The sequence below is a fragment of the Poecilia reticulata genome, chromosome 16, assembly GCF_904066995.2.
Source record: "Poecilia reticulata chromosome 16, P_reticulata-male-v2, whole genome shotgun sequence".
Lineage (NCBI taxonomy): Eukaryota > Metazoa > Chordata > Actinopteri > Cyprinodontiformes > Poeciliidae > Poecilia > Poecilia reticulata.
The window spans coordinates 11464121-11488531 of record NC_088845.1 but is presented as its reverse complement, the minus strand read 5'-3'; the positions used below and the strand labels follow the sequence as shown (position 1 = coordinate 11488531).

Below are 24411 nucleotides of genomic sequence, written 5' to 3'. Positions count from 1 at the left end.
GAAACGCTTTCATCAGTCAACCCTGAAATCAAACATTGAACATTAACTAATGTGGAATGCCATCATCCACTCCTCGTACAATGTAAACTTTTGATCTTGTCTGTTTGCATAATGTCTGTCAACAAAAGTAGCACACATTTTAGAATTATCCTGACAACAAAAAAAAAATATTACATGGTATCATGTAATTAGTCTTTGATTAAATAACTGACGAATCTGCCTTTTCTCTGTTAAAAAAAAAAAAAAATTCACAGGTTTATTTTGCCAAAGAGCCAATCTGCTGACACAGAGAGAGTGAAAGAGAGAGAGGAGGGAGAGCAGCAGAGTAAACAAATGTTGAAGGAGAGAGAAGGACTCTCACTGGCTTCTGATCAGATCAGCTGATAAGGTAAGAGATATCTCGCTCCATAGCTGGCAGATTTTATAATAATCTTACATTTTTCTTTTAGAAAAACAATCTAACCTGCTTTTGTCTTCTTCTACTCTGTCACTCGTGAATTCATGTGTTAAATGTAAAACTTTATCCTTTCAACAGAACGTGTGGCGGTGATAATTTAATAGAAATATATGATGTTGAGCAATGAATTTCTTCACATATTGAAAACTGTATATGTACCTGCGTCTTCTGGGTTAGAGCTTAAAATAAAACATCAAAGTACATAATCTTGAATAATTTGTCACATATTGCATAATGTATTACTTATCTTTTGATTAAAATCATTTAGAATATTATCTAATTATAGGTTTTGACATTTTCTATCACCACAGCCACAACTTACATCATTTTTTTGTTGTTGGTATGCATCATAAAATGTAACTTATATCAGAGGATATGCTGATAGTTTCAATTAATCTCTACTAAAATGAAAAGAAAATGCAAAAACATTCTGTTGAGCCTGTCAAAGACCTAAACTGAGCTGTGCATCAAACAGAATCTAAATCCAAGCAATGACAGTTGGAGTACAATGAGGGGATATAAACCAAGTAGGACAAATCTGACATGGTGCACCATTGGGAGTGAAAAACCCCTTTTAACCCGGGACAGCAGCATGTCACAGCTTAGGATCAAGCACCCTAAATGAGGTCAATAATCGTTCAATTTTCACTTGTGAGCCGAGTTTTCTCTCATGATTTGCGATTATATGCAACTGAAACGGTTATTTATTAAACATCTTTTTTTTTATGTTTTATTCAGTCTCTCTTAGCATGGTGTTTAATATTTTCAAATTGACTTACAATGAAATGAGTTCATGCAATATTTTTTTTATATTAAAATAGGATTTCTGTTATGTATCATATGAGGACATGTTAAGCAGTTTGTCTAACTACCTGCAAAATGAAACAATGAGATATGAAGTACTAGCATTTTTTCAACTGTTTATTCATTTGCAAATGGCAGCCAACCTCTGCATCTGTCCAATAAAGTGGATAGGGTGGACAATGGATCCTTTCTCAATGTGCTATTCTGCTGCTCGTCTCTGTCCAGCACAATCCTAACAACCCCCATCAACACCCGCCCACACATTCTACCCACAACCCCTTTGGCCCCCAAACCGCACCGTAAAGCTGTGAAAATGTGTTTTTTTGTGTGTGTGTGCTTACACTGCTTTTATTTGGGTCTTTGTGGTTAGACTTGATTGAAATAGTCTTTTTGAAAGCTTGATTGTTTTCAGTGTCTGTCAAATGACCAAGAAAGGATTCTGTCTCTTGTTGTTCTGGCTGAAGATGATCTTCCTCTTGTACCTTGTTTTATGAGCTACAGCTCACAATAAGTTCATATTCTTGTTGATTTTAACACCTCTCAGTCATCAAAAATGACACGGACAGGATTATGGAAAGTTTGACTTTTGCTGGACACAAGCATTTGCAAAAACAAAAAAATCTAAGAATTGTTCAATCATCATGGAAGTGTGTTTAGTCTTTGAGCAGGGATAAACTATTGAAATGACGTTCACTTGTGAGATAACAGATGGAAAAATATAGAAAGGAGATAAGTTAGCATCAAATATGAATAATCATGCAAAAACATTCAAGTGTGTAGGGTAAAAACATCCTCGACAATCACTGGTTGACTCAGGTAATATGTTACTATATCAACATCACCAACCATTAGTTACACTTAGAAATAAACCTATTAAAAAAATGAGGTAATTTGAGTTTCACCCCCACAAGACCTTTTCCTAATTTATTGATGATCAGCATCCACTACTCTTGCATAAAACCCACAATTCCTAACTCACGCCCAGGTTGGGACTGATTAAAATTGCCAGAATTCATAAAAGTTACAACCAGCGGAGCAAGGTTGAACAAGGGACAAAGACAAACAAGCAAGAGCAGAGAAAAGGGGATTGTTTTGATTAAAAGACAATTATCTGTGTGCATCGACTTCCCAGTGTTGTGCGGTGTCAGGCTCGAGCTGAGCTGTTCTGTCCCAGAAGCCCTCTGGGGACAATGGCTACTGTTTCAGGAGGAGGGACAGCGTTTGTTAGCTGGTCCTGGATTTTCATGTCATTGTCGTAGCACCATGCAAGTCTGTAGACAAGCCTAATACCATGTAGGCTAATGTGTTTATTATTAGCATCACAACTCAGCTTAGTTGACACCTTAAGATATAACTAGAAGGTAATGATTTGCAAATCTTTTAAATTGGATTAACTAAAAATGCTAATTATCATATTATAAAGGCAATTATTATAAATATTTTTTCTGAAAAAAGAAATCTGAATCAATTTGGTTAAGCGCTTAACAGAGCTTAAAAAGGCACAAGATTTAAATCTTGCATGCGATTCAGATTTGTCTTTGGATTACCGTATCTTCAGTTTGTCCTGCTCAGTGCGAGGGTTAGCTTCAGGCAGAAAACAGAGTCATGTTTAAAAGCTGCTTCAGAGTGACACCAGTTGACTGTGTGAGCCATCTAATGGGAATGCAGGAGTGTTAAGTGCCTTTGTAGAGACAGTAATAGAGAAGCTGTTCATATGCAACTCTTCATACAAAACACGTCAGCTAGGACATTCTGTGCAAAATAAAATGATTTTCAGGAACAGTCAGCCTGTTCTTTAATGAGCTCTTTAGCATGTTTAAATGGACATTGTTAAAGTTTTTTTTTTATTTAATGAAGATCACCAAACTTTAAAAATGATTCCAAAATCTAGGCATTACACAGGAAGCTTGTACTTCTTCACACCCCATTCTATAAAACCCTACAAATGTGTGATGGTTTCTGGTTGTGCTCTAAGTTTAGAAAGTATCTCCAATGGGTTGTTGAATGTGACTGTAAACGACAGTGTTTTAATGACGTCTTTGTATCCTTTAAATGTTTTCGCATTTTGTCATTGCAAAAAAAACAAAAAAAAAACAACATCAGTGTGTTTTATTGGGATTTCATATAATAGATCGACACAAAATGAGGTGTATTTGTAACATCAAAGCAACGGGACTTTTCAACATTTTTTTTCAAATAAGGAAATATTTAGCATAAACTGATCCCTTATAATTCATGAATATGCTTCTAGATCATTGTGACTGGCTGGATGGTTAGGGTCACTGTCCCAACGTGAACGTCTATCCCATTCTCATGTCTTCTTCCAGTATGAACCAACATTTATCCCCATTCATCTCCTGATTATCTGACCAGCTGCCTTTAGAGTAAAACGTGCACAGCAGTGTCATGGTCCATTACTTTAAATGATGCCTTTAACTCATTGTGTGGGTCTTTTGAATGTTTCTGAAACAGGACAATTTAAAAAGACTTCAACGTGGGATTTGTTTTTTTTATTTCTTTCTTTTTTAGCTGAAGCATTGGCTTTCCTGTATTAACCTGGTTTAAAAAAAACAAAAAACTCTAGTGGCCAAGGTTCGGGCGTTCTGATGTTTGGGTAAGTTGTTTAAAAGATAATAATAAAGAGATATATTTTTTTGTTTGTTTGGAAAAGTTACTTCTGATATGTTCCCCTAAACTATGCAAAAAGAGAAACATTCCCACAGCATGATGCCACAACCACTGAGTTTGATGATAGGGTTGGCTCGTGTGCAGTGTTAGTTTTCCCATAGCATTTTGCATGTAAGCCATAAAATTCAATTTTAGTTTCATCTGACCGTATTTCCTATGTTTGCTTACCCTGTCTGTCAGCTTAGGTCGATGGTCATGTATTGGTGAATATGCAGCTAAAGGTTCTTGATCTTGATTTTTTTGTCAAAAAGCAGCTTAAAACTTTGCAACTTTTTTTTAACTTTTGAAGGTATGCTTCATTTTTCTTCCACTCCATGTAAATGGAATACTCTGTTTTTCGCATTAAACTCCAACGAACCGTTTGTTATTGTCATGCGAAAAAGTAATTGACATTTTAGAATTTCCAGGTATGATCAGTTTGTGGATTTTCAGAATACCTCTGTCGTGGTTTGGCTAATTGTAATATTTGACTTGTATTGAAAAGTTACCATGAAAGTTATACAGTTTTTTAATAATCCCTCAAAGATAATTGTTTAGATTCTTGCACACATAAAAGGTGTGAATAACTTTGGATCTTCAGCTACCTTTAGGCCCGTGCACATTGTTTTTTTTTTACTTTTTTGCTGTTCATTAAAAGGTAATGACTTAAGCCTTGCAGATAAAAAAACATCTAACAAACCACAGAGTTATTTTTGCTGGGATAAAACATGCACATATTTTTGCTTTGTTTTGTTTGTTTTTTGGGGTTTTTTGAGCTTTTGAAAGATAACACTGGGAGGATTGTTATTTTAAAGGCAAAAAGGATGATTCTGCTTGACTTTAAAGGACATTTGAAAAAACGTGAAGAATTTTTCACTCCTTTGCCTTGTCCTCCTCTTAACTTCCCTTATTTTCCCTTCGTGACTTCCTCGATGGTTTATAGAATAAAACACTATGCTGTCTATCGATCCTAAATGATCAAAAGTTATCAGTTTCATCCAGCTCAGACCAAACTGGACAAGTGAAGTCGAAACGCCTTGAAATTCAAAGCCTCACCCATGTTGGGGAAAGTTGGAACAGTGTGGCCCTTTGTGGTCCCCCATGTATTTATGAATGGTTGAGCCTTTGGGCGAAGCTTCAGAACAATGCTGCTACACTGAAGGGCTGATTTTCATGAGAGAGGGGGGCTGATGTCGGCGCTGGTGGTGGGGAGGGCAGTTTATTCTCCACTATTGGGGCTTGGTACTGCGAGTGGCGAGAGGTTCTGCTGGTGTGACTGCTTACATGCGAGTGTCTGAGGAAAGATTGCTAGAACCACAGGAGCTGCTAACATTTGGACTTTGGCCACAGTCACCTGCACAGGTGAGGAGCAGCAGCTCTTTTATCTGACTTGCATTCGAATGTAATATTTTCCTGTAAGAAGGAAGCAAGATGAGACAAGCGCACTGTGTGTGTTGTGAAAGCCTGTTTTCCTTTCCAATTTGTACTCCTTTGTTTATAAGATCAAACGCCAACATTCATGATGTGAGTCTGCTCTTGTTTGCGTGAGCCCTCAGAACTGATGAGCTGGAGCTCGAAGTGAATGAATCACAGGTTAGACAGCATTGGATAATGAATACGTGTGTGTGACTCTCTGTTCCTTCGTAAATGCCTGGATGGGCGAACGTGCTTGTGGTGATGCGCAAGTGTTCACACATGAGAGAGGGTGTTTGATGTCAGTCGGAGCTGCTAAAAGCCCAGCCAATTATTAGAGGACAGGATTTGGTGCCGGTGTTGTTAGCGCCCCGCGGATCTTTTATTGATCGAATGGATCTAATCAAACGCTAGGTAGAAAAGTTTGGCTTAGCATTTCTTCTCACTCTAGGAAAATTAAGCATTACATTATACACAGTAGACTGTAATGTTAAGCTAATTTTTTTTTTCTTTACCAGAGCCAGTACTGACCCTCTTTGACCAGGTTAAATTTGAGTGCAAGGATTTTTCAGTCATCTAAATTTTCAACCAACCCAGACGTGTGACGATGTAAAATGACCTCTCCCTGTCTGTAACAATTAGTTAAGTAGAAGGCCTTGGGAGGAGCTGCGTTTTATTTGTATATGATGGCGAACAGGTGACAGCTCTGTTTCTCACCTCCTTCAGTTCAGAGCGGAAGGGAGGGCACTCTTATGAGAGTGGAGGCCTGTGGCTCACCATCTGCTCACCGGGACGGGGATTGCCAGACCTGCTTTGTTTGCCAGGTGGAAAAAGAATACAAATAAATGCTGCTTGTGCTCCTGGTTTGTTGTTCTGTTGGGGGTCTGCCAACTAAAGCTCTCCTTGTTGATATGTGTTCTTGGAAAAAGACTCACAATTAAACCGATGGTGGGAGAGAAACATTTCAAAGTGGATTTTAAAGTTTAAACTACTGTACAAGCTGAATAGAAAACGGGGTGAAAAGTGGTGGAGCCCACTGAAGATTTACAGGAGGAAGTGTCTGAAAATGTAAAAATGGTTAAATATCTCATACATTATAAAAACTAATTTAATACATTTATTTTTTTTATCCCATAAAAGTCTAATCTTTCCTTTCTTTTGACAGACTGTGTGACTAGACGCTGGCATACCTTCTTTTTAATGTTTACACCGTGTGTCTTTTAGTGTGCGCGCGCTCATCGCAGCTCAGCGCTCCATGTGTGGGAGGGGGAGCGGCCATGTTTTAAGACCATCTGCTCCTCTCAGTATTTTGGTGGGAGCCTTAGCTTGTGGTGGATCAACGCGCGTCACAGGCAAGCAGCAAAGCGCAAGCTGTGAGCGAGCCTGTTCCGGAAAAAAAAAAAAAAATTCCTCCAGTTTGTTCCCCTGCACAATGGGCAGTGTTCTGCAGACAAGGTTCCCATTCTTTCCCTCCCTCCCTTCATCCAAGGAGCTGAGCCGCTGCTCTTGTGCACGGACTGCAGACGATATTAACAATGAAAAGGTTCTCCTTGGCACGGCCAGTTGTTTTCGTATTAGCAGCTTCAGTTGCATAGATGAATCATCAAAGGTGTCACAACCTGATTTATCTGGGCTGATTGCTTGGGTACAACAAATATCCCAAAGGAATGATTTTGGAGAAGCGATAACACCGACGTTTGATGAGAGAAGGATCTCTTTCACAAAGCCATATGAATATTAGGCAAAACTCTTTGTTTAAATTTATATAACCAAACTGATAATGCTTATAAAGTTTGATCTGATCGACAATGACTTCATTCCCAGCAGGACAATAGTGCATGCTTAATTTACAACCAGTGCAGAGGGAGTGTGGAGGAAGGTCACATATCAATGTGCCCTACACCAAAGACTGAGCCAGCTTGCCTTATGCTGCATGCATGTGTAGGGGGTTATGGCATGCTGCTTATTCATTAGTCCACGTCTCCAGCGCCTCAATGTAACATTCTTCACTTCAGCTCCTCTCCAGACTGTTTGCAGAGGGATTCCCTTGAGCTCATTCGATGCCATCATTCGGCCTGTGGTCTGAAGGCTTTTCAGCTCAAGTGACGCACTCCAGTTGCAACAAAGGCGTTGGAGAACCTTGCTCACTGGAGACACAATTTAGCCTTGTTGTATTAGTATGTAAACTAGGTGGACCTCTCAGTGGATCCGTGCTTGTGTACCCCACCTCCACACATTCCTCACCAGGGCAGATATCAGATCTACATGAGCTTGGAAAGACATAAAATCAGATTAAAATCTGCCCACAAACAGAAGCCGATATAAACACTTTCTTGGCTCTAATTATAGAGTGTGTTCAGATGCAGTTGAAAAAAATAAAGTTAAAGATCAAAGTGTTTCAAAGTAATGTAAATTTGCAATTTACATAATCATATTTTTCACAAGTTCCTCCTACACTTCATATGTTGCTCTAATGACGCCTTATTCAAAGTGATATTGAGTCATCGCTGCTTCTCTCTTCATGCTAAAGCAGGAATAGCACTAATGTTTTTTTTTTGTTTTTTTTTTCACATAAAATTACTGTTTAACCTCTTAGTCACAAGCTGTATCTGCAATAATAAAGCCTGTGAGGATAAATTATAATTAGAAGATTAAAATCTTGGACAGGGAGCCCATTAAATCAGATCACTGTTTCCAAGAAGCAGAATACTATGTGCCTTTTTAAAAATATATATCAAAAGTTTTAACTTCAAACTTATTTTTAAAGCTTCTCTGGTTTCTTGAATGTTTAGTGATCATTTGATTCCACTTATGAAACTGGATCAGTTTCAAAATAAAGACCAGCCATGTAGTCCTAGCGGATCAGGACAGTTCTTTGTTTAGTTTTAATAGATTGTGTCTCTCTATTTATTACAGTGCTGAGAAAAATTGCTTGCCTCTTACAGCATTTCTGTGTTTTGTGTCTCATTCAAATGTTTCAGATCACCAATCATGTAAAGACAACTTAAATAATTACAAATTTCAGTTTACAAATTTCATTTATTTAGAGAGAGAAGCTAAGCAAACCAAAAACACTGAATTGACCACAATGTTTGTTACATTTCATAATCTAAACCTGGTTACTGCCAGACCTATTGAACAGCTAATTAAATGCAAGCTTCACTTACCTTAGTTAAGGTTGGTGTTGCCTAATTTAAAGACAGTGTTCATGATTCAGCAATAAAAAATGGAATGAATAAAACTCTAATAATGTAAAAACAATTTAGAATGAAATTTTTAGAATGAAAAAACAGTGGTTAGCTTTTTTTCCCCTTTATGAATAAACTGCGTTTTGTATTTACTCTGGTTGCCTGATGTTTCTTTTTTGTATTTGAAACATTTAAGTGTGACGCAAAAGCAAAAACTGTAGAAATCTGAGGGATGAAATATTTCCTATGAGTCTTAATGAGAATTTAATTTTTATTCTGCCTTGTATTTGCATTTTTTTTAAACAGTGTGTATTATTATTATTTATGCTTTCATGTAACCAAAAGCCCTTGTCAAAGGTGCTGTATTTATTCATACGTACCAGCTGTTCCCCTACAAATCAACTATTAAGATAAAGAATGAAATTTAAGTCGCACCAGCCTCTGACTCAGACATCAAGGCATGGAGACATCGTAGGGAAACCATAAAACAGAGGGAGGAATGCTGAGTGGGCCACTGACATCTCTATGACGGAGGACATACTTAATAAATCTGCCTACATCCAGACAGGTTCCATGCAGGCTCCTCATTCTTCTTGTGCCCAAGAAACACTGATATATTTCCACCTTTTCTGTGTTCTCACACGCAGTCTGACATCTGGAAACCGGAGTGAGACCACCAGCTCGGGGAGAACAAAAACAACGTGAAGAAAACAAAAAAAAAAAAAGAAGCCTTCAGGACCGCGAGGCAGCAGGAGCCTGGTGCTGAGGCTGGTATGAGGCAAGTGTTTTCTGTGTGGGCCCTGTAAGCGTGCACACGTATGCAGGGTGCTCTGTGCCAGCCGTTTGTCTGCCCCATCAATGAGGTCGTTGTTGAGGTTGGTGGTGGTGTCACTGGCCATGCCTGGCTGCTCTGCTCTGTTGTCTCCTGCCGTTGCTGCTGCACAACCTCCTTCTCTCCAGATCATTCCCATGAAGCTCTTGGCCTTTTGTTGAGAGCGCAGATTTTTCCGGACTCTTGCCCCGGGCCTGAATGTCTTATAAAGCATCTCTTTGTCTGTGTCACCTTTAGAACACAATCAATTTTGTGAGATTTAATTTTCCATCTTCTTCATGCTAATGCTGCTTCGGATTTCTAAGTGTTGAAATAGTCAACAGCTAGAAAGGTCATCCTGTTAGCCGCAAGTGTGAGGATGCTCTGCTCCGAAATGGATTCTACTGCCCCCATGTGGCCAAAATGAACAAGCATGCAGGTTTTAAAGGTCAAACTAGCATGAAACTGGAACTTCTTAGCAGTCAGACAAGATTTATAACATGTTGAAATATCACCAGTTATGTGGCTATTTTTCTGGAGGTTTGGCTGCATGATGAACAGCATGACGCATCCCTGGCCATGTCAAACAAACAGAAACGTTCCCTGCTGTCCATCAGCAAAGTTAATATTGGTCATGGATTCTCCGGGGGATGATGGGATGTGTTAATCACGAAGCTCTGAAGCACCATCCACTCCCAATCTCGCCATCTGCACACACCGGCTGCTGCAGCACAAAGCCAAAATCCTCTGCTTGTTCTTTTGCGTTTATTAATTTTTCATCCTTTTGTTGGTGTACATTTGGTTTTTTGTTCCATTTTAAAACTGTTATAGATTTAGGTTTAATATTAGAAATGGAAACCCATGAAAGTGACAGTCGGAATTCGGAAACTCCCGTGTTATGAATCATAAGATTTGTAAGAAAGATTTGAAGAAATCCGCAGGACTTCAAATTCTTCTGGAAACTGATTATTAGATCAGAGGTTACATCAGAGGTCAGGTGTTAGCTGTCAAGAAAAACGAACAAAAACAATGTTTTGTCAAGAATTGAATGAAAGGATTTTTCAGCAAAAAATACTCCCTTACCATCTATCAAAATAATATAAAATTATTTATTTCTGATCTCAGTTTTATATAACAAGTACCAACATACTGATTTTCAAGCAGCTGTGTAACAGGACCTCAGTTTGTCGTGATTTTTCATGAAATCTAAAACATTCTTGTGGAAATGACATGATTTCTTAAAAGATGGATTTAATTAGGTGATCACCTGAAGCTGGAAGCTCAATTGATTCTCATTACTTTCCAACAGATTGTCTCGTGCAAACAGCAAACTTGTAAGAGACTATGGTTAAATAACTTGGTGGCAGCTGTGCTGGTAATGACTTGCATAGAAATAAATCTTTCACACAAACAGCTCTACACAGCATTCTTTACTGAACATGTTGATACAGTTTTTGCTGCTTTGTGGCCAGGTCTTTAAGGATATCAATTTGGAAACCCCACAGGTTTCTGGACTGGTAGTGTGGCTAAGCTGAACTTGGTGTCATTCCCAAATTCAGCTCTGCAATCCAGTATTATATTATGTTAGTCCAGAAATCAGTGGGTTTCCTATTACTTACTTGCCTGCACAGTCAGGGAGTTGCCTTACATTGCTGCTGGCCATTCTGATTTGTAGATTTCTACTTGGCAGTCATGGCAAATGATGGTTTGCTATTTGGACTGCATTCGGCCACCTGTAGTTTTACAAATAAAACACTTACACTGCTTAGACCTAAGCAGGATTATTTTTGCACTGACATAAAAATAGCATTGTTTTTGGTATGATCACTTCAAGGTTGGGACATGCAAAAAATTCACAACATATAAACAGTTCAAGACTACATAAAATTAATCAAAGATTCTTCAAAAACCTACTTTTGATTTGTGAAACATTACGTTTGTGAAAACATTTTACTGTGATGCCAAATTTAGAGCAGTTGAACTCCAGATCGGTGACTTATGTTTTCAGAATTTTTGCCTTTTAACCTACTTGTGTTTCCCAGAGCCTGTGACCGTTTGCTGGATCTACATTAGGACACTGGGTCTTACACTGGGTCTGTGCTAAAGACATAAAATGCTTACAATATGCTTTAATGTTGGTTTCTGTTTGGAAACATTGAAGTTATTCTAAGTTTTTAACATGTTATTTTCACTTGGTGGAAATTACAGCTTCTCATAGACTCAGCAATTTATAAAATGTGATGTAAATCAACACTGGACCAATTTACAATAAATATTTGATATGCATTTTCAATTTGCTTTGCTTTTTATGCCATTTTGTCAGTATTGACTTTCTAATGTTTGTCGCTTACACCCACATTGTCATCAGTGTGTAGTGTTATAAGTCCCTCCCTCGCTCCTGATTTAATTCTAGCACAGCACAAATAGCATCAGTAATCTACTGATGACATGATGTGTGGTGACTGGTGTTTGGCTTCATGTCAGAACTCAACCAACAGTGAGGGTCATTCATCGTGAGGTCTTACGTATGGCCACCATAATGAGAGACTCCACTGAGGGGGCGCGAGCAGGTGCCCACTGACGCTGCGTTTGTAGGTCTTACTACTGCTCTGTGTCAGAGTGAGTGTGATGTAATCGCCAGATCATGGTGACGGGACTCGTAATGCTTTTTTTTTGCTTGTTTCTTTCTTGTAGAGAACAGGGCTGTCAAGCTGCCTGGGTGTGAGTAAACACCCTCTAGTGGAGCTGTCGATAAGCTGCAGTGACTCAGTCTGTTGTGAACCATCAGCTTTTCAAGGTAAAACCTACCTCACTCTGCTAGTTACAAATCAGTGTCCTAACCCAAGGCACAAGAATGACTCTCAAAATATATGTTTTTCATTTTTATTACCTCTTACAATTGAAGTTTTGACCACGGCAGTCTCTCTATGCAAGTTTTTATTAATTTTAATGAGTGGATTCAGAGTAAAGTAAGATTAATACAAGTACCACTGAAGTAAGTTAAGCTTTGATAAAGAGTAATCTGATGCTTAACAAAACTTAGAAAAATATATTAATACCATTTTACAAAATCAAAGATTTTCTCTAGAAATGTCATTGTTCCCTTCCTATACAGCGACATGCCATCCACTCTGTGAAATAATAATGAATTATTTGTCTTTGTGTGGAATGTTGATACATGATGGTCTGATGAGAAGAACCAGATTTAGAATATTTTATCTGCTTTTCTGTGGTAACTAAAGTGGATTCCCAAAGTATGTGCATAAATACAAGGTTTTGTGATGTGCAAATGGGACATCAACATTAAGCACTGAAATTGAAAAATTCAAGACATGAAATTCTCACTTTTTCATTAATCAGCCAAAATCGGAATAGTCAGGTTAAGCTTAAAAGATTGGTAATCTCTGATCGGCCAGAAAACTGCAATCGGTGCACCCCAAGAATAAAACATAAAATTGTATTAGTTTAAATGATGTAAAAAATGTTTTTTGTTTTATTTTTGTCATGTGAAATGTTGTTAAATTACTATAAAATGACTTTTTCGCAAGTGTTTAGAAAAAGATGTTTCAAACATCAGAAGGCAAATTGGAGCATCATGATCATTTTGGTTATTGTCACACAAATATTTCTGCCTCTATATTTCCATCATAAGTGCCAAAGTGCCAGAAGAGCTGAGGGAGTCTTCACTGAAAGTACCCAAAACATGTTTGTTAAGAGTGCTTCACTCATTTTGACAGAAAGTGTTTTAGATACTTCACCACACTTTAGTTGAAGGTTGGCAAAATTTGATCAAAACATGTTTTCCACATATTTAAGATAAAGGTTTTAGTTTATTCCAGTAATAAAAACAAATAGACCAAACGGGTAAGTTGAAATCTTTTAATGTGGGTAAAATAGTCATTAGTTTATCTGATCAAATCCAAGCATACACATTATATAGACTTGTTCCCCTCCTGCTGTGCTGTAACTGAATGTGTGTGTGTTTCTTTTAGAAGTCTATGGTCCAGTGCTAAGCCAAGACAATGTGGTGTTTGGAGCTGCTCATACCTCTGCTGTTAATTATCAGTGGTAATACATTTCTGTGTTTTCATAATCAATCAAATCATGTGATTTTTCTTCTACTTTGAAATAATGGACATCAACTTTGACTCTGCTTCCCTCTACTTGTACAGATGCCAACTGTCAGTGGAATATTTGGTTACCTCGGGACATCTCAGCCATGACAAACTCCTGTGTGGTCATCCCATGCAGTTTCATGTACCCGTCTGGAATCAGGCCCGCCCGGGGTGTTCATGGTATTTGGTACTTTGGCCAGCCCTATCCGCAACTGTTCCCCCCTGTGGTCTTTAAATCACTCACAGACGTTGTGCACGAGAGCTACAAGGGCCGCACCAAGCTTTTGGGTGACCTCAACCAGAGAAACTGCACACTGCTTATTGGCAATGTTGGCACAGAGCACTCAGGAAGATACTACTTCCGTGCGGACGTTGGTGGAGCCAATAAATATTCCTACCCAGACTATGCTGAGCTCAAAGTTTTAGGTGAGCCAATAACGAAGCAAATATTCTCATTGGTAACCCAGAAAAACTTAAACTGAGGATGATTATGCTCTGTTCTGCAGATCAGCCCAACATTGACATACCAGAGGAGATTGTTAGCGACGAGACCCTGGAGCTGACGTGCTACGCTCCTGATAACTGCCCAGACATGACCCCAGAGATCCAGTGGATGTACACCGACTACCTGCCTGATCCGGAGTTCAGCGCTGACTACACGGAGGAGAGCAATACAGCAGTAATCTCTAACACCCTCACCTTCACACCCAGACCTATGCACAATGGCCAGCTACTGGGTTGCAGGGTCTACTTCCCCAACACCACACTGGTCTATGAGAGGCTCGTCTCATTAGACGTCAAGTGTAAGTGCATTGAAACCTTTTGGAGTGATGTGTGGGTCTCCTGTTTGGACGTGGCATCTGAAAACTTGAGTACCAACAAACAAAGGCCTAATTTTTTTCGTTACCTTTTAGATTCTCCGCGATCAGTGTGGGTGAACGTATCCTCTGAAGTGATGGAGGGCAGCTCTGTGACACTGCACTGTGAAGTGGACAGCAACCCTTCTCCCCGTGTCGCCTGGCTGTTCGGAGACCAGGAGGTGCTATGGGACACAGCATCCAACATCTCTCTCTCCCTGGATGATGTGACACCTGAAAATGAGGGGATTTACACCTGCGTTGGAGACAATGGCTATGGCATTATGAACACATCACTGTACCTCGCTGTGAAATGTAAGTCTGGGAAATGAGCTCCATAGCACAAATGGCTAACAGCGTTGTTCTTTTTTCCTCCAATGTCTGCAGTTTATGGTCTTAGCCAGGGATGTTTTCTAAAACACAGAGAAAAAAAAGACAGTTTTTGTATGCTTGAAGTGAGGTTTGGTTCAAAAGTTATAAGAAGTTACTATCTTACTGCATGTTCTGTTTTTCAAATGTGTTTCAAAAAGTCAGATTACTGGTGATGCACCACTGCTGACCTCCATTAACACTTTATGTTTTTGTGGAAATAATTGGCCAACACACGTGATAATAATTTCAGGGTATTTAAATACCATTTGCATAAAAGGAAGTTATGTTTTTGAGATTGTTTTAAAATGCTTGTTTAATTACCATTAGCTTTTGCCTCTAGGACCAAATAATTTGTGCTAAGTAAATGTCTGAAGAGAGTTATTTAATAGAAATGAGATATTATGATCTTACCGTCTTTAAACAGAGCCGTACTTAATAAAATTCTGAACTATTCCTTTAAAATACAGTCTTTTAAACTTTTCTTTCAGTGACAAATTTTACATTTCATTTTATTTCTGGGAATCAACTCATTTCCCTACATTAGTAGTTATAAAACTGAAAGTGAACTTTAGAACTGCAGTAAAGCTTTTGAGTGATTAGATGTTCTTTTAAACAGATAAAGTGTATTTAGACGAGAGGATTTATGGAGGTATTAAATACTTTTTGTGACTTGAGATTATCTTTTCTCCTGAAATGTCGGAGATGTTTTGTTGTCATAGCATTGATTTTCATAACATGATAATAAACTACTGTCAGATTTAAATGCATGTTGTTACTGTGAGAACATTCTTGACAATCAGAAATAAAATGTTTTTTTTTTTTTTATCTGAGTAGCAAACATAAGAACAAACTCAAATTCTCCCTGTTTTTTAACTTTTATTTTTTTACAGACCCTCCTCGTGAGCCTGTTGTGAATGACTCCATGACAGTAGTTCAGGGCTCCTCGCTGGCCCTGCACTGTAACACCATGGGGAGCCCTGCCCCGACCCTGACCTGGCTGAAGGACGGGGAGCTGGCAGGCTCCATAACTGCTGGCGAGCTCTCGGTGCTGGAGATCATGGATATCACGCCGCAGCAAACAGGACAGTATCGCTGCCTGGCGGAGAATGAGCATGGACGGGCCAGCGCTTCCCTCAATATCACTGTGGAATGTGAGTGCCTCAATGTCCTGGATTATTCTCATTGGCAAATTTATGGTAGTATAATGGAATATTGTAATGGTGATTGTAGAAACTTTTAATTGTCTATATCTTTTCATCTAGCGTACAGTGATTAGATGGTGACTTTATTGACAATTTGTTTGATAGTGTTAAAATATTTCACAGGCATGTTCTGTTTATCAACTCCTTTATCTGTTTGTCCCTTTTTAACAGATGCCCCTGTGTTTCTGGAGGAGTCAAAGTGCACAGTGGTGAGGGAGGGAGTCCAGTGTGTTTGTGTGGCCGTGGGAAACCCCGAACCCACGATTGAGTTTTACCTCCCTGACCTCAACATCACCATCAACGAAACCGACGGTCGGTTCAACTTCTACACTCACACGGACGGTCACACGTCCACTGCGATGATCAAACTACGGGAGAAAGGTGAGCGGGCCGACAACAACGGGCCGGCTGTGAACGTCCACTGCAGCATGTACAACATCTATGGGAGGGAGAGCGTGCTTTTGGAGCTCCAACAAGAAAGTGAGTCCAAAGAGTTTACCTTTGCTTTGACAGCACAGTTTTGAGAGTTTGATTTTAATGTGAAACAACGTAAATTATGATTTTTGTTTTTTACAGCAAAACCAAATGGTTAACGTGTATTAAGCAACTAAAACTAAAACTGGTTTATTTGAACAGGGAGGAGTGGAGAAAATAATTTGTACATTTTAGCAAAAGCATTGTCAGTGTGCTGCCTTCCACTTATATAAGAGATGGATTTCTAGTATAGTTCCATCTTGTATAGAGCCTGAGATTATACACTGCTCAAAAAAATAAAGGGAACACTTTAACATTTAAGTGAACACTGAAGTGTTCCTTTTATTTTTTTGAGCAGTGTATGTTCGAACAAATGATAGATGTCTGACTTTTTCTAGAGGATATGACCTTTTGCCTTTAACCCTCCAGACGCCCTTTTGACAAAGTTCCTCTTATAACAACAGGCGCACCTTGGGACATGCTGAAGGAGATATGCTCTTAGGATTGCAGATGTTTTTTGAGTGATAACTGAAACCAGATGTTACAGGCGTGTGTATTTTCTAGAATTTATAAGTAGGGATGGTATGCATAATTCTTTGGAGATTCCTTCTACAACTTGACTCTCAGATTCTCCCCAAAATAAATGTTCCCTGGAGCACTCTCACATTGGTATAAAGCTGATGAAGCTACATTATTAATTAATTTCACAATGCAACCCTTTTCATATCTGCTACCCTACAGCTGGCCATTTCTTTAACACTTCCCTTTTTGGAGTGTTTGTATAATCACCCAGGTTAGTACCTCATTTGTCTGGTATTTTGTTTGCTGCATGACATGAGCACACCACATACGTTGCAATGCACAATCCAACCTAGTGAAAGTTTCAAGATGGCTTTAATGATTCTAAAAATCTGGCATAGTTATTCAGATCTAAGCGTTGATTTGCATCAATTTCTTGGATCACTTAAAAAGTCTGCTGATGTTGGCCCTTCATTACAACAGGCTCAGAGACTGTAATTAATCACACACACTCTGTTCTGCTCCAGTGAATTAAATCTGTATTGATCTACTAGAAAAATAAATCCCAAATAAAGCACTATTTCTCCTGCTTCAGTAACATTACACCTCCGGTTTTTAGGATGTGATACATCCCAATACACCCAAATCTATTGTATTCCGGTTATCTTCCTCCTGGGATTTTTCTGAAACATGCCTACACAGACTCATTCATACCTGAGGATAATTTACAGAGACCAGTTGACCAAGCAGTTATGTTTTTGGACTGCGAGAGGGAGCCGGAGAATCTGCAGAAAAGACAAAGAGAACATGCAAACTGCATGCAGAAAGCGCCAAGGCTACGATTTGAGCCCTGGACTTTCTGTCTGCAAAGCAACAGTGCTACTAACTGTGCAGTCTGGTTTCAAGTTATGGGTATGTTAAGGAAGTTAGAACATGACAATCACAGACTCCGATAAAGCATCGAGACTGGACCAATGAATCAAAAGAAAGAATGTCAAAGACTGTGGACATTTTTAAAATGAAAATTACATGAGAATGAGTCAAAAATGAGAAAATAGAAGGATCTATGATGAAACAGTGATGATCACAAGGGACTACAATAAGATCTGAGGAAAACAGAGGGGAGACATTGTTCCTGGTATGAGGTTTTATTATTAAGGCTGAGCTAGTTTAAAGATGGATTACACCTCATTTAAACTCGGATATCATAGGAACTTTTTATCTTTCAATAAAGAAGTGATTTAGGCAAGCCTTCCATCACTTGCAGAAGTACTCCAGCAATAAAAGACCGTAAATGACCAGTATCCTTTTGAGAAGGTTGAAACATGTTGATTGTAAATACATAAAGACATTTCCAGATTCAATGTTTAGGAAGTCCACTATTAATGATAACTATTAATGAGGTTATGTCTAAAAGAGAAGTAGGAACAAATCATTGCAGCTTATTTCCATTACTATTTTCACACTGAAAAGCAAATAACTTAATTACCTTTTTGACTGACTAATCGGGCTACATTTGCTTAAGAAAAGCTTTTATGAGAAATACAGTTTGTACAATATTTGTCTATTTACTGTAGAGTGTCTAGATTATGATCGCTGATTTAACTCCCTTTCCACAGTCGAGCCAAAATGCATTCATACCCCATCGCAGATTTAGCAGTCAACAAACTTATTGGTTTAATGAAAAAAATTGTCGTATTCAAATTAGCCCAGGGGTATGAATAATTTTGGGCTTAACACCATCTGAGCAATATTTGTGCAAATGTTGCTGTCAGTTTACAGACCATCACCTTTGTGTTTTTAGAAAAGTACATGATGGCAGTTATAGTTGGCACCATTGGAGGAGTCGCAGTGATTGCCTTCATTATTGCAGCAGTGAGATATGTGGGCCAGAATAACAAGAAGTGAGTATAAACAACAAACTAATGGAGAAGACAATGTTACACGGACGTTTTTGTTTTGCTTACTAAGAATTTTGTGAGATCCTTGGAAACACTTGAGCCTAGTCATCCATTCTAAAACACATGTATGCAGATTGTATTTGAGTGAATGTGGGATCGATGTGGACGTGAGCATCTTCTGTCTAAAAGCGATTTCAGTTCATTTGCTACAACAAAACTGAGATGAAATCTTTGCAAATTCACACTGGCTGCCTTGTGGAGGTAGTAAGCAAGCTGGACTAACCTTATATTTTGCAGGCATGATTCTTTGCTCTGACATTGCTTCCGTATCCTTGACCTGCTGTGCTAAATACAACCCAGGCAGCCCTCTTAACCAAGGTGCTTTAATTTAGTCCCAAGGCCTCATTCGACCCTCAAATTCGCAAGCTTTCTTCAGTAGAACAGCGATCTCAGCGACTAAACCCATCAAATAACCACGTCACTCACAGCCAGAGACGGCCTCCAGCATAACCTTAAACAGCTTGTTTTAAAATGGATGCCCAGGCTTGGCGTGTCGCCCAGCTTTACTGGCAGCTGAGACCGAGTCTGATTATGTGACTCCGTCCCCCAGAGAGAATGGCAACCCTAGGCAGGACGTGGTCCTGGAGAACCCAGCTTTGTACTACAGCGCAGTCAAGAAGGACAAACAAAATCTGAGGAAGAAAGTGGTGAGACATAACGATGTCAATAATTCAGATTATAAATACGGAGGGGTTGAACGACCATTCTCAGAATGTTTGGGGTTAACATTTTGTGTAATGAAAATAGTATTGAGACCCCATTTTGAGCTCTGAAAAGAGGTCATGAAGTAATCTCTCCCACTAGCAGTCTAATAACTCCAACAATGACCTTTCGAAACACTGTTTTTCTCCTGCTTTCATCGCTTCTCTGCGTTTTCTGTCTGTTTTTTCTCTCCCCTAACTCTTGCACAGCTTAAGACAGAGCTGTTGGGCTCAAAGTTTAACTCCATTCTAGAGGAGACTACGGTAAGGTTCCCAAACGAATCCCCATTAAGACACAAGCCACAGAGACAGATGCATCCCCCTTGCATATCAGCTTCTCTCTTCTGTTCACTTTAATTTGTTTCCGAAAAGGCCTTCTGCATGGCTTCCTCATTCGTAACACGAACCGCGAGATTAACACCAAACATCGTCAGTCCTATTGTCATTATGTCAACCAGTAACTCCTAACTGATTTCTGTTCATGCCTTGGATCTTGATAGTTGGTGGTGGTGAATGCTCCTTCTGTCTGCAGGGAGAAGACGGGGATTACCAACCTGTGGGCTCTGTGGCAGGACTGGAGAGGCAAGAGCTGAATTACGCTTCTCTGGAGTTTATTGGCGCCAGGCCCAGGGAGGGGGCATCTGGGAGGGGAGATGACGGCAGCAACTACACAGAAATCAAAGCCAAATGAATCGCGATCCTTCCCTGATCCCTCGGCTACGCGAGACGCAGTGGCAGCCACGAGTTACATACATCCTCAACAAAAACTTTTATTAACTCCTTCACTGGATTCCTCCCTGATTATGGTGACTCACTGTTTCATTTTTTTTCCCTGGTGTATAATTTATAATGTACAACTCCCTGACAGTGGCCCTTTCTTTATGCAATATCCTTTTTATACGCAACTCAAAACTGCCAGTTTTCCAGGATGGAGCAGGACTCACAGGACGAAATCACACATTATTTTAATTGCAAGATTCGATTGTTGCACATTGTTTCTACATCATTTCACATTTTGTTTTATTCTTGTAGTTATCAGTGTCTCATCTGTCTCATTATTTGATCTGTCTGACCACTGTCACTGCGTCTGCTGCCGGTCGAAGCATCAGGGCAAGGAGTTACTGTGTTTTTCTTCAGTTTTCTGAACAGAGATTAAATCCTCTCTTTTCTGGTTCTGGTTCATTACATCTTAAGCACATCAATGTATCGAGACACAACAGAGTTATACAGCTTGGTATCTTGCCTCATCATTACTGTATTTGATATGTTGTGGAACTCAGTAGACAGAAAACAGAAAGGTGTCACTTACGTTTGACAGCAATTTCAAAGTTTAAGTGACATGCCACCCACTTACAAAAACTGCCACAATTCATTTCAAGCATTTTCCCTTAATTTATATAAATTTTCACTTACTGTGGCAAGTGCAAAACGTCTATTTTCTTCTCCAAAAAAATGTTTTCTCACGCATTCTAGAAAATACAAACCTAAAGCACAACATATAAATGTGTGTGGGGCCAAAGTGTTATCTCCTCTAGACAATGTGTGTGTTTGTATGCGTGTGTGTTGAAATTGTGCCGAAAGATCAGATGTCTGTGATCTGTGGGGTATCTGTTAACTTCCCACAGAAATGGATTCCTCTTTCTCACAGGATTGCGTCAAACTTATGAGTGAAAACAGTAACGCCAACTCGTCAACTGGTTGTGCTGCTCAAATACATTTGATGAACCTGTGATGTGATATTAAAGCACACTAATAGTCTAACTTGATAATGATGTCTTATAATAAATAAAATTGATGTATATTTATGAAGAAGATGATGGCAGTGTGTTTACAACATATTTTGCATGAGTGTTTCACCAGTTTGACACATTTAAAAGCAGTCGAGAGCCAGTCTGGATAAACACTGTCTTAATATAGGCTTCAAATATTAAACAATATTGAACTTAACGAGTCAAATCAGAAAATTCAGAAGAAAACTGCCTGCTTAATTTCACTGATTTCAAATTAAAATCGGCTAGCTTAAAATATTTATTAAAACCTCAGTTTTATTAAACTCCCCTAATGTACAATAAATTTAGGTTTGTGATATTTGCTAGGCACTCTTTTCATTGGACAAAAACCATACTGTTACTTTGAAAATCAGCCAGGATTAAATACTGTGGGCTTGCATGAACCGTGAGAGTTCCTTGTTCGCACACAAATTTGCCGAAGCAATATATCACATAGGAATGTGGTGGCATTTGTCCAGCTGGGTTGCTGTGTACCTGCATGGCTTTGTTATCTCAAGCTGTCTTGTCATGTCAAGGCTATATCCTAACCACACTCACCCTGCAGGCAGGATTCCTTTCATATTATCAAAATACTCTGCAATGTCAGTTTTCTGCTTCAGGTTCCCCCACTGCTCTGGCTTTAACTAAAAGAATCTCACCGACCACCTTTAGCAAACAATCCAGTTTACCTTCTCCATAAATACCACTCCAGAATATAACCTACTCTACATAGAAGCTGGTTTATTCTGAGCTCCCTAAATGACACACCTCCAAATTACACCTACATCTGGCCATGCTGCATAGGTTCTGATAGACAACACATGTTTTGGATTCTGTTGGCATGATTTTTTTTTTCTCTGCAATTTTCATGCAATACAGACAGCATTTAACAGCTGCTAAGAGATTCCAAATGAAGCCTTACTCGTTGTAAATTTCCAAAGGAAATACTTCCTCTGTAACACCTCAAAGTAATGGATGCATAATTATTAAATAGTACAATGCTTTTATCCAAGGTATCACAAAAATATAGTGTGAAGAATCGTTATGCAAGATTCTTGTTTGAAATATTCTGTCCTATTTGGACATTGGTCAAAGAAATAATGACACACAAAAAGGTAATTGCTAATACATGGTCTGACATCAAGAGAGGGCAGAATCTGTGTGGTAAGAATGGCACAACTATTAGAACAAGTTTTTAAAGTTGTGTTTATTACAGCATGCAAACATTGTCAGCTTTGACCAATTCTAATTAACTCTGCCTTTTATTAAGACAGTGTTCTTGTTACTTTAATGGAGGGTTCCAGATATGCTGGCTTGCAGTCTTACAATGCCTCTTATTTTTGTATTTCTTTTTTTCACACCAGTATTAAATACACCTAATTCTTTGTCACGGTGTGTTGTACAGTTAAATTGTCCAATACTTTGTGATCATTATTATTATCATTGTCATTACATATATTTTTTTTCTACAGTTCTGATATTCTGACACAGTAATTCAAATCAGTAGTTGCAAACTCTCTGCAAATTATCAGAGATTGCAAAGGTATGACAGTTTTATTATTATATGGTTTGCTCTGTTTTATTTTAAGCAATTCAAAATTCATCTGTCTTCTGTTCCAAATAAGTACAAATAAAAGACAAAAAAATAAAAAATACAAAAAAACAACAGTGGATTATTGGTAGAAAACAATACCTTGTCTGGTGTGCTGTTTTTAAACACAACAAAATTATGGTCATTTGTGTTTTTAGGTTTTTTTTTGTTTAGATGAATGAAACATAGAAAATACCTTTTTTTGTGCTTTTCTATGAGTCATCTCTCAGTAGGGGCAGTAGTGACTTGGGTGCTAGAGCAGGTTGGTCAGAGACCAGGGTTCAAATCCTTCCATTCCCAGGGATAATCAGAGGACTGGGGTGTGGGTAGGGTGTGTCAGGAAGGGCATCCGGTGTGAAATGTCTGCCACTGCAGTACCGTGGCAATCCTGTGGAGAAAGGGGCCAAAAGGACAACAACATGAACAACATCTCTCAAACCTCAGAAAGTAAATTAAAACCAAGAACATGTCACTAGCAACATACAACTGAAGCTTCAAATCCTGTAATGATTCTAATTCAATACAAATTTTGTTCTTGTGGCAACCATTTCTGAAAGCCTATGATTGTTACTAATCAATATCAGAAAAATATAATTTGTTATAGTGTGATAAAAGTTCAATTGTATTATTCAGTCTGTCTTTGCAGTTTTGCTCTCTTGAGTTGTGTGTCATCATGGTGAGAGAAAACCATATTGGTGTGTCTCAATTCTGATCCACATTTATTTGTATGAGCTTTGATTTCATCAAAAAAATATCCTAACAGTTGGATAAGTTTCTGAACTGGAGAAAACCCACGCCATTCAGTGAAAGCAGCAAAAGAAGAAGTTGATGACAGTGAACAGTTTATGCTTGCTTCAATTTCAATTCAATTTCCAGGCACACAATGGATTTACACAATCACTCTTGAGCTTCACTCTTGAGCTTCACTCTTGAGTGGCCGGTTATCCTATCACATATTTTATGGTTTTGGACCATAGCTGCATAAAAATGCTTATTCATGCAAAGCTTACACAGAAACACACAAAGCGTTTTTTAATAAGATGACTTTTGTGAAGCAACGGTGCTAACAACCAACGCTTCTGACCTGGTGGAACATTAATTTTGTGGAGTACTGTATAGAGTCTTGACCAGAAGAAGGCAGGGTAGTTAAAAACAAACAAACAGCTACATAGCAGTCTTAAAATCATGTTAGTATCAGCATTTAGTACAACATAGCCAACTTTGGAACAACATTACAAAGTAAAGGTTCAGGGGCATGCTGCAGTTTAACCTGCTTTCTGATCTGCAGAATTGTTAAGCATATAACAAATTGATGGTTTGGGGAACAAGTGATAGACTACGATTTTCATATATGTAGTAAAAAACAATATGCAGTGATCTGAACTAGTCCCATGAAAGGAAGCCCTGACTGATATCAGTATACAGGCCAGTGCAACAGCATTATTGACATATAATAAATGCATAACTATAACAGTCACACAGTCCTTATCATACAATTCAAATATCTTTC

General features: G+C 38.7%; 1 protein-coding gene across 5 annotated transcripts; it reads left to right on the top strand.

Annotated features, from left to right (window-relative positions):
* Positions 1-311: 311 nt before the first annotated feature.
* On the top strand, positions 312-23000 carry mag (myelin associated glycoprotein). Of its 5 annotated transcripts, none has more exons than XM_081616806.1 (13): positions 312-388; positions 9177-9307; positions 12035-12137; positions 13333-13408; positions 13513-13881; positions 13962-14258; positions 14370-14627; positions 15575-15835; positions 16058-16366; positions 18684-18783; positions 19391-19487; positions 19752-19805; positions 20074-23000. In XM_081616806.1, the coding sequence occupies exons 4-13, from the start codon at positions 13363-13365 to the stop codon at positions 20230-20232; spliced, it is 1950 nt and encodes a 649-aa protein (XP_081472932.1). In that variant the 5' UTR covers positions 312-388; positions 9177-9307; positions 12035-12137; positions 13333-13362; the 3' UTR covers positions 20233-23000. The 5 variants fall into 5 exon arrangements, with proteins under 5 accessions (XP_081472932.1, XP_081472933.1, XP_081472931.1 ...); XM_081616805.1 differs by lacking the exon at positions 312-388 and adding an exon at positions 5105-5290; XM_081616807.1 differs by lacking the exons at positions 312-388; positions 19752-19805 and adding an exon at positions 5104-5290.
* Positions 23001-24411: the final 1411 nt, after the last annotated feature.